Genomic DNA, 11,667 nt, shown 5'->3' on the forward strand with positions numbered 1-11,667 from the left:
ACACTGAGTGATAGCTCAGTGGTTAAGTTGTTGGATTACTGACTGTAAGGTTGTGAGTTCAAATCTCAAATTCAAGTTCAAGATAAGTGGAAGTTGCCCTGGATAAGGGCATCTGCCAAATGTTGTAAATTCCCCTGGTTTGATCATGAGCTTGGGTTACTGTTTGTGTGGAGTTTCACATGTTCTCTCTGTTTCTGTGTAGATTTCCTCTGGGTAATCCAATTTCCTCTCACCTCGCAAAAACATACAAGTAGATGGATTAGCTATTCCCAGGATAGACTCTGGATCCACTGGGACCCTGATCAGGATAAAGTGCTTACTAAAGATGAATGAATGAAAAATAAGAAACTGGAATAGTAAAGTTACCATAATGCAGATAGTTATCTGGAAATATGGTGAATATATAGGAAGTTGAATTATGATGAACAAAATAAACAAACAAAAAAATAGTTTATGCTTATATGTCATGTGCTTCTTACCAGCAGACATAATCCTGATGCTTATATTGCGTAGTTATTCATTCCACAATCATGTCAGAATTACTTTTTGTGATGCCAGGGAGAAAAGTATTGATTTGAAAACATGTCTGCGATCCAGCCAAAGGCTTGTCTGTGGAAGTACAATGTTAAGTTTTATAGCTGAAGCCCCAATAGGCCTTCCACAGTTGGTGGTCTAGTATCTGTCTCTATGGCAAGCACTGACAATCAACACCAGTGAATACAAGGGAACTGCTCTATATTAGGTTTGTGTGCTTCAGCACGTATCAGCTTACAGCTTTAGGCTCACTGTCACGAGCAGCCATTAAAAAACGGGTTCCGCTTTTTAGTTTTGATTCCTTTCCAGGTTTCTTCCTAATGCCACCCTGCAGAGCTTTATCTGCTTTGTCAAAATATATATATAGTAGAATAATAATGTTACTACTGATGCCAGTCCTCATTGCTTTTGCTTTTTGATTAAACATTTTCTGCTTTAATCTCAGACTATTTTTATTTTACTATTTACAAAGACTGTTTATTTCCTTCTCAGCTTTTTAATATTGTATTAGTTAGCTAGCAGAACAAGCAAAAGCACATAAGTGTTTTTACTTTGACCATTCTTAGATGAAATTACAGCTTGTTGAAATGCTCTAAAAAAAAAAAAAGAAAAAAGAAAGAAAGGGAAAAAAAACGTCATTTGAGTCATTTAGACGGTCAGTGATTCATTTGGTCACCAAAATAGAGAAACTGTATGGACTGGAATGAAACTGAAATGTAGAAATGTAGTGGAAAATTCAGTTAGCTACTTGCACTTATTGACGTAATGTCCTGTTGTACAGATGTGCTTGTGCTGTAGGTAGCATTAACACTTAGCTGGCTGTTAACTGCTAGTAATCTAAATTAGTTGCAGGTAGATGTAAATATGTGTCAATATCAAAGTGTCAGTTTGTAGTGTTATATTTTCAGGGATTTATAAAACAGTCACCAATCCTGGCAAAATTACACAATAATAACTGGGATTTTGTTCTTAACTTAATTGGCCATCAGATTAGTTTAAGTTCTGTAACATCCTCTTATAATTTGCATACTGGACGACAGACTGAAAGTGCAACAGTTCATTTCATTTTTCACATTAGTAACCTACAAATAACCTGGACACCATGCAGAACAAAATCAACTATTAGGCAATGACATACAAGTGAAGTACAAGTGAAACATAGTGAAACTAGAATAAACATTGGTACTGCTTTTCCAAGAGTCCAAACTTATTACTGGTGAAGGCGATGCAGATGAACACAGAATCAGCGACATTGCTCCTGGACAGATATGTAAACACAAATTGTATAAAGTGTCGAACAGGCGTTACATAATGAATCAAGCTGATACATTTTCTTACTTAGAAAGCCAGGAAATGTGATGCTTTCAATGAACCAACTTTATAGTAGCATGCAGGCCATGTAATGTTAGCTAACACCTATGCAGCTAACCAGGTTAACTAGCTAACACTTGTAGTGACAGTGAGCCAAAAACCTTATAGGTCATTTGGATCAGTTTGTATCAATTTTTATCCATTCCATCAGCCCTGTTTCTCACTTCCAGTTTTTACAATACCATCTCCCATATTAACCCATTTACCTGGCTTATTAGCCGTTTATGCTAACTAGCCTTCAAACCAGCTTTCTCTTCACTTTCTCTCTCTCTTATCTTTTCCTTATCTCCTTTCATCTCATGCTCTCTTTTCTCTCTAGAACTCATTATACTCATTATACTATTATACTTTCCTTTTGAAATAATTTGAAATGGTTTTGCCAGTGTCCACACTCATACATTCACCAACCTTCCAGTTTAGAATAGCTGGTTAGGACACGGAGGCAAGCTATCAACCAGTGACGTAACAACAAAAGGGGCGTGGTTTTTTTTTTTTTTTTTTTTTTTTTTTTTTTTTTTAATGAATGGACAGGTAGCGGAGGCGGGCTCAAGTAGTTAAAAAAAATAAAGAAAGAAAGAAATTAAAAAAAAAAAAAAAAAAAAAAAACAGGTCGAAAAAGACCAGTGCACCTTTAATATATTCATACAGTTATTATTTTGCCACACTTAGAAATGAGTGTTAAAAATATTACCCCAAACTAACTTTAATAATAATAATCACTCTTGAGCAAGTCTGGTCTGGATTCTGAATGTCTGAATGACTTGACCACTTTATTGCCAATGTATTCTTTTCCTGTTGTCAGTGATGGATGGGAAAAATATGCATTCATGATTTCTGAAGCTTGGAATTGATCACTATTGTAGAGAAACCGATTCAGTGTCTAAACACCGAACAGTGGCGACATCTGCTGGTCAAATGCGTGTAAGTGCATCAGGGCACATCCAAAAGAAAAAGGCACAGCGTATATAGCCTACTTTACTGTAGGTATGTTTTCATCCAATTAACTTCAGAGATACTGCACAAGTGTTTAGGGGCCTGGTCACTAGGGGGCGCTCGATGAGCAGAGATTTTAATTAAAAAGAAGGAAGTGAAGTGAAGTGAATGACTTGGGTTCGATCCTGAGCTGGGAAGATTGTTTGTGTGGAGCTTTGTATGTTCTGGGTTTCCTCCGGGTTCTCCGGTTTCCTCCCACCTTCCAAAAACATGCCAGCAGGTGGACTGGATAAGATAAATTGTTCCAGGTGTGAATGTGCTTGTGCATGGTGCAAAAATAATGCATACACACATGCATATGTACTGTACATACATACACACAGTGATAATTACTGGTAATAAATTAATAATAAATGTTACAAACCAAAGGCTAAAGACCATTGTTGTCTGTTTTTTATTAAATATAAAATTAATTACAGTTTTTTTTTCTCGAATAATTTATGTTTATTATACACTCATAGTTTCCAAGCTGTCTGTGGTGCTTCCTGCATACTTGTAAATACACACTTAAAAAAAAATTCTTTCAGGATTTATCATACTACAAAATACCACAATACCACATAACACAACAAATGAGATATTAAACTAAACTCAGTGGATGAATCATATTTGATATATTTAAGGATTATATTCCACTGATCCACAGATGTGTTATAGAATTCTTTAGGAAATATAAGAAGAAACACTTTTGAAGGTCTGGTCATTTTATGTGTCCTTCTAGTTTTTAAGGGTAATAGGTTTTTTTGCTCCATTTGCCTTACATGACAAATAATTTCTTTTGCTGGAGAAGTTTATGAGAACTCAGTACTTCTCAAGAAAGCCAGCCTATGTTTTATATGATCAGATAATTCAGCATTAGCAGTTTCTTTCTCTTCTCCTTTTGGTTACCATTCATCTCTAGCTTCCCTCAGCATCAGCAAATGAGGTAGCAAGCAAAAAAAAAAAAAAAAATTCAAACAGTTGTCTACAATAATCCATCCCTAAGCAATTCTTCAGAATTTACCCCACCTTCAAGATGTGTCAGCATCAAAGGGGGTTTCCAGTATTTAACCAGAAAATCTCACTCTGTAGACAACTGCATCACTGCTGATACATATTTATATTTAAATTTAGAATTGATGTTTCTTTAAATTAAAAAGTGCTTGGTGCTTTCATAGTGTTGTCTTATCTCAAAGCTTTGGGAGTTAAGTGCTACAAATCAACTCCAACATCATCATGTGTTCTGGCTGTCATACTGCACACTTTCTGAGACAAAATGTCACACTTTGAGTGCATACAATGGACCATAAAACTGTTGTTTGTTAAAAAAAAAAAAAAAAAATAACTTTTCTATTATCCAAATGCTGCTCTGGGTGTCAGTGGGTGTTTTAAATTATCTGCACTGACGTCATATTCGTGAGTGACTGCCTTATGTTGTTCCATCCATAGTTTATGTTTTCCTGCTTGACTTGGCCAGTCATGCATAGCAAGATGCTGAGGACACCGTCTGTGGCTTTGGCAAGCACTGCAGATTCACTGAGTCCAGTGAAAACTTCGAAACTTCCCACATTCCTCGTCAGTCCCTTAGATCCTCAGATTGGGAAAAGGACTTGTGCTGGACATTTCTGCATCAATGAGGCATAGCAGGTAGCCTTTCTTTCTTTCTTTCTTTCTTTCTTTCTTTCTCTCTCTCTCTCTCTCTCTCTCTCTCTCTCTCTCTCTCACACTTCTGCATAACTAACTGTTAACTGTAGCTTTGCTTGATGTCGAGGTGTTTGTATTACAGAAAAGAGAAGGTAGCCCAAGCTGGATAATTTTTTTTAACAAAATGACATTATCCTTAAAGAGTATAACATAATTCATATATTAAGTGTATGCTTTATTCAAAGGTAAAAGGTCTTCTCTGCTTGTGGTATAATATTGTTTTTGGCAGCAATCAAAACAGGCTTTCGTTTAACAAGTTTCTGGAGAGTTTTGTAAGTTAGGAAAGAGTCAACCTGTTGTTTTGCTATTAGGAAGATTATTACAATAGAATCTAAGTGGAACGGAAGGACTAGTGAGTCAGACGTACACAAAATTCAACGTGTGAGTCAGACAGCATTAACATACGAGGATACTCCCCTGTTAGTGTTGGCTCGGTGTTGGCCGTGTGTGTGTATATATATATATATATATATATATATATATATATATATATATATATATATATAAAACACTGTGTGTGTGTGTATTTATGATAGGGAACAAATCTTGAGCCTGTCCTCGCACATGTGGTCCCAGCATGAGTCAATGGAGAAAATGAGGGCAGCATTGTGTGTTCTATCCACTGGACCTGGAACAGAATAAACAGCAATTTGCTAAGCATTTGCCGTGTGCAGCCTGTTCGTTGCAGAATAGCAGCCAAGTGTGTGTCCTAGTCATGAAGAGTGAGCCAGACCAAGTGAAATTCCACTTCCACCAGCATTTCTGCAACTGGACCGCTTCCCATAACAGCAAAGGCTTTCTGTGACAAATAAAGACACAAGCGGAAGTCTTTGGGGTGAATGGAATTTAGTTTGAAAACCCCACATAACCATGGTTATAAAGCATATTATAATATGTACATTAACCCTATATTCAGGGACGGCTGGTTTAAATCGGGTAGCAGAGTCAAACCCTTAATGCCTCAGGGCTTCATTTTTGGCACCCACATCAGATTATTTGCTGTTAGCAAATGTCTTAAAATGGATTCTTTAGTATTTTTGTGGAATCAAGTGCAACAGCACCACCAATGGTTGTAAGAAAAATACACAGAATGATATGAAATGTCAAAGCTGGGGTTGATTTATTTCTATTCCAGACTGTAGACTCATACAGCCTATCAGTCATGCCAGGTGATTATACAGAGTGACACATCCCTAGATTTCGTGTGAATGAGAATTATGAGCTTGAAACACTTAAAAAGATCGAAATCATGAATGCAGCTGCCTCTGTGTATATATACAGTATATATTTATATATATATATATATATTTATATAAATATATATCTTTCAATTCTATGTTTTTATTTATCAGGGCCTAAATAACTATTGTATGGTCCTCACTGGCTTCTATAAACCAGCAAATAATTATTAATAGTTTACCCACATTGTTTTTCGTATTCTATCACTGATATAATGCACCCTAAAAGTTTCATTATCAAGCTATTGACAGATATGAGAGTTTCTCATCAAATATCACCATCAGCAATCAGTGCCTATATTTATAATATTTAGCATGCCTTTTATATTTCTTGAAGCAGTACTTGTGCAGTACTTTGTGTGATCTTCCTATCTGTGTTCTTATTATCATTCGCAGAAGACCCTACTCTGGTGCTTTTCTCAGGCCATGCCAGATGTCAATGGCAGCGCTCTCACTGTCAACATCACTACAGACGTTTTTCCTATAATTTTCAGTAGGACAAAGCCATTTGGAAAGGTTTCATATGACCTAACAGAAAGACATAACTCTCAGTAGAACATAGCAGCAAGGCTGCAAAAACCTTGGTGACATATACCACACGTTTCAAGCTTTGCAATAATGTCAGAGATGAATCTTCTGGGTCATATGGGCTGTGTTGCTCTGTACTGTGTCCTGTCTCTGGTCATGCCGGCGATCCTGAGTGCCGAGTTCACTCTGGCCAGTGTGAGCGAGCACCATATCATCATCTGTACGTGCATGCAGGACCTGGTAGCCTGCAGCATTATCAACTCCAGTGAGTGTGTTTGTCATAACCACCCATTCTCCATGCTGGAGCACGATGACAGCCCCAGCACAGTGACTTACAAGCGTCTGACAGTGTGGTACACCTCACCACTCAATGTTGCACGTCTGCTGAACAACTCAGAGGTCCGCTACCTGGCACTGGCCAAGTGCAACTCAGCAAGAGGTACTTCACTATCTGTTCACTACTTCACAGTGAGGAGGCTGGAGAGGCTGTACATCTCATACCCATTCTGGATGCCTGGGCAGAACCATGACATTGTGCTGGGTAGAGATGTGGGCATGCCTTACCACGAGGAGCCAAGGATGGCTGTCATTCACACGGATGTGTTGGTGGGGAAGGCTGAGTTGAAAGCATACACAGTGAAAACCATGGTGGACAGCAATGGCATGACTCCATTCCCTGAAATGTTCATGCCTATGGATGACCTTCCAGATATGTCCAGTATATTCGTATCTTTCTTGTACTAAGTGGCATTTGGATGCAAAGTTTATTAGAGGTGTTTATCAAAAGTTTAAATCTAGGACTTTTAAGGATTCTTTGGTTTGTTTCGTCTGGGGGAACCCTTAAAGACATTAACATTTGTGGTTAAACTGCAAGAAATGGGGTCAAGTTAACTACTCTAGTATGAAAGAAGTAAGAAATAGGTCTAAGTGAACTAAGAAATATTTGTAATTCATTACTTTATTGAATTTATTGGGAAATAATCTATACTGGAAAGGACCTACCTGGATCACACGTTGGCTCTACAATAGGCACAGACTCACCGAAAGTAGACAGTTGACGATTGAAAAAAATGTTGCTTGATCTGCTGAATTGCTATTTTTGCTGTGACATGCAGTTGGTAGGGTCAGAATTTGGAGTCACCAACATGAATCCATTGACCTAATCTGTCTTGTGTCAATAGTTCAGGCTGGTGGTGGAGGTGGTGTAATAGTGTAGGGACACACTGGCACACATTGGCTCTTTAATATCAATCCAGCATTGTTTGAATGCCACAGCCTTTTTGAGTATTGTTACTGACCACGTGCCTCCCTTTATGGCTACAGTTCACCCATCTTATAATAGCTACTTCCATGATTATGCATGATGTCATGAAGCACAAGTCATCTCAAACTGGTTCCATGAATATGACAATGAGCTCAGTGTACTTCAGTGGCCTTCCCAGTCATTAGATCCGATAGAGCACCTTTGGGATATGGCAGAACTGGAGATTTGCAGAACAAATGTACAGCTGAAAAATGCACCAATCCTGTGAGGAAATCATGTCAGCATGGACCAAAATCTCCAAGGAACGTTTCCAACACCGTGTGACATCCATGCCATGAAGAATTGAAGCTGTTCTCAGAGCAAACGGGGTCCTACTCAGTATTAGTATGGTGTTCCTAATAAAGTGACAGTAGATGCTTACTGTCTAATATCAAGTGTAAGACAAATCTAGGCTCATGATACCTTACAGTCTTACAGTAACTGCTTCACCAAACAAGTGTATCTGCCTTTAATAAAAAACTCATTTAGAGTTCCACTCAAATATTAGAGTAGATAATGAACAGGTCCTTAAACACAAACATTCACATATCTTATGGAACACTTGTTTAATTTTTTATTGCCAAATGATCTGCTTATATCGTATGTCTATTCTGCTGATATGCATTATTGCCACCAGTCACCATTACTGTCATTGTACAAATAAGTACTCGGATCATACAGTTGTAATGTGAAATCATAACACTAGCACATAGTTAACCTGAAACATTATTATTAAAGTTCACAGATGCTCAAACCACAGACAGTAAAACAGTTGATACATGCAGTAACCTGAAATCTTTGCAAAATATCTACAGTATTAGGCAAAAGAAATGAAGTTGCTTGCAAAAATAATGACAATAATGACAAGTTTAAGCCGTTTAAAATAAAGTCCCAGGTCCCAGGTTAGTCCCATACAGCCCTGATGATGTTTACATACGAAACGTGGTGTATTGCTTAATATACAACTATATAACTAATATTTAACATATGTCTCTGTAACATTTTCTCTTTTCTGATGCACAACTATGGAAGATGTTAACATTTATTACAAAATGTATGTTTCACAGTATGAAGTAAGTTATTTCAATGGACTTAAAAGTATTCTGCAAAGTTCCCCATGTTCAGCCAGATTGAAACACTGCACAGCTGTGTAACAGGGTCAGTCCACAAGGGGGAAGCATTGTTTCATACAGTATACATTCCTTCTCACTTAACCTGAATTTGTATAAAAACTGTAGGGTGAAATAAAAAAGTAGAAAATCTGCTCTTAATAATATAGGGAATAATCTAAAGACAATCATTATTACAGTCTTTCACTCCATTGTATTCTATTTGTTCTAGTTAAAATTTTATTCCATTTTTGTTCCTTGTGGCAAAATTGATATTCATGTTTACAAAGAAAAATTTTGCTTTTAGTGTCTTTCTGGTTTTACTCTCTCATAGACTGCTGGATTTGTAAGAATTACTCAGTCCAGTATAATTCAGAAAACTCAAAACTGGTCTATTTGACAACACAGATTAGGTTAAATCTAGGACCTGTAAGGTTTCTTTGGATTAGATTTATTAGATTTCAAGCAGAACCCTTTAAGGAGGATATAAAAAATCTTAATTATCCATATAACCCTTAAAGGTTTTATATATATATATATATATATATATATATATATATATATATATATATATATATATTTCTCAAAATGTGTTCTGTAGTTCATCCACCGAAGATTAAAAAGAAAGAAAAGTAGGCACCATCTTCTGTTCGAAACAGGTGTACTGTCTCACTGTCAAGTACACAGGCTGGTTTCAGTAAGCCCTGAACAGGGGTCAAAGTGCCAGAGCATCTGATCAAATTACTTTCAGCAAGGCAGATGTTGGCATTTACAATTAATAATGTACTCTGGGAATTGGATGGAACCAGTTCAAAACACACATATTGCAATTAACAGAGCCCAATTAGCAACTCTAAACTTAGGGGATTTTTTTTTGTTTGTTTTGTGTTTTTTTTAACAATTGCACTTGAGTAGAGGAGGCCAAAGGTATTAATGTGGGCTGTATACAATAAAACTATGGGCAGGCTGAGACGGGCATGCACACACGCTTTCATACATACACACGTGTGGTTGTAAGTGAAAATGAATGCATTATTCATAATGAACAGTTCATGTGTTCTTAACAATTAGAAATAAAGATATGAATAAGAAGCACACTATTCTCTCTCCCTCTCTCTTTCTCTCTCTTTTTTTTTTTTTAAGAAAGCTTGTCAGAAATGTTCAGGGCGTCTGGCTGAGACGAGAGGTGTGCAACAAGTGACTATTCACGCAACAAAAAAGTTAAGTAAGTGAGGAGTTTTTACTTTCAGATAAGAAGTTCGGATAAGAAGATTGTGGGACAAAGAAAGACCACATTCATTAACATGAATGTGAGTCACTGCTCAATGCATTTACTGCTCTCAATCATTCATCCTTAGTAATTGCCTGGTCAGGGTTTTGGTGGTTTAAATTAGGCTACAAGTTTGTTTATGTTTTGGGAACCAAAATGGGGACAGGGACAAACAAAAATAATAACCGTATAAGCAGGATTAAAAAAAATACCAGTTCACATCTCTAGTCTAGTGTTTCCAGTGGCAGAGTGGTAGTGTTCATATTTTTAAAACAAAATTCTGGTTTAAATCTGAATACAGATACGAATATTTGAAGCACTGATGATATACATACAGATACAAATACAAATATTGTCATTGCGTTACACCCCTATTTACATGTTGTATAGATGGACACTATGCAGCTGGTACTTCCTGAAAAGCAGCTCTCTAGGCTATTAGGGACTGATTGCTGGGTGACACAGTTGACCTCTCTGATATGTGCCAGCTGACAGTGTGGATTGAGAGGCATGCGCAGGGAAAGGGTGGGCTCTCTAATACCTTACACTAAACCGTGTGTGGTTTTTGCCATAAAGCTGTGGAAGTCTATAAAAAAAATCAGCCTTTGATTTCCTCACCGGCAGTTTACCACCAAAAGCATTTTTATAATCAGCCTTTATTGTTCATTCGCTGCTTGAGGGAGATGCGCCCGTGTTCATTTTTTAAAAGGGCAAATCAACCATAATTCAGTTTATAAACTACGGGCAGGCCGCTGTGAATGCGTGGATGAATATTCATGAGCCTCCCTCAAGCTGCCACCGCGCCATGATTCATTAGGCATATGTAAATATCACTCACTTTAATTGCCCCTAAACTGACTCAACATAATGTTGTCATTAGCAAATTATTACTTATTTGTGAAACTAATGGTACAGTATGGCGCGCGCTAAAGCCCCACATATATGATTGCAATTATGAGGGCCTTTTGCTCAGGCTGCTCGGAACACAGAGCCTCATACACGCGTGATGGATTGTGGGTAAAGGCGGTGCAGCGGTAATGAGTGAGCTTAGTGAGGACATACCGCTCTGTTGATGAGCCAACAATTAAACACACTGGCAGTTTGATGGGTTTAGAGCAGCGGCTTAGTTCCACATCCCACCCCAACCATCACATATGCAGCAGATCGGCAACATCCATCTCTCTCATGCCAGTCTGCTACTGACATCGAGTTTCTCTAAAGCTGAAGATAAGCTGAGGATTGTTTTTAATAGTGACATGTTTTATGTAAATATATGCTAATATAATAATCTATAATACGACTGGACAGAATTGTACACTGCAATCATATTGCTGCATATGACAATTGTAATATATGCTTTGCAGTACACTACTGCTGGAATACTGCTATTGTGCATTATTTTGATCAAAATGATATTTTGGTGGAATATATATATATTGGCTCCACCAATATGATATTGATTACGAAACATTATATTGTACACTGCTATGTCATGGATGTTGCTGCTGAAATAGTGAATAAAAATTAGTCAATTAATTAGTGAATTCTATGCAAATCCATAGCTACTTTTAACCTCATAATCTTTTAATATATATAAAAATAAGATATTCATTTTATATTCACCAAGAAATGAATAAA

General features: G+C 37.1%; 1 protein-coding gene across 1 annotated transcript in view; it reads left to right on the forward strand.

The window, feature by feature from the left end:
• si:ch73-52p7.1 (uncharacterized protein LOC100321084 homolog) overlaps positions 1 to 9,259 on the forward strand; it is a 12,526-nt gene extending 3,267 nt beyond the window's left edge. The window contains exons 2-3 of the mRNA XM_026939201.3: positions 4,327 to 4,524; positions 6,216 to 9,259. Coding sequence (XP_026795002.1) covers positions 6,438 to 7,091 — 654 coding nt within the window. The 5' untranslated portion in view covers positions 4,327 to 4,524; positions 6,216 to 6,437 and the 3' untranslated portion in view covers positions 7,092 to 9,259. The remainder of the gene's footprint in view (positions 1 to 4,326; positions 4,525 to 6,215) is intronic.
• Positions 9,260 to 11,667: the final 2,408 nt, after the last annotated feature.

The sequence above is a fragment of the Pangasianodon hypophthalmus genome, chromosome 3 (assembly GCF_027358585.1).
Source record: "Pangasianodon hypophthalmus isolate fPanHyp1 chromosome 3, fPanHyp1.pri, whole genome shotgun sequence".
In the NCBI taxonomy this organism is placed as follows: Eukaryota; Metazoa; Chordata; class Actinopteri; order Siluriformes; family Pangasiidae; genus Pangasianodon; species Pangasianodon hypophthalmus.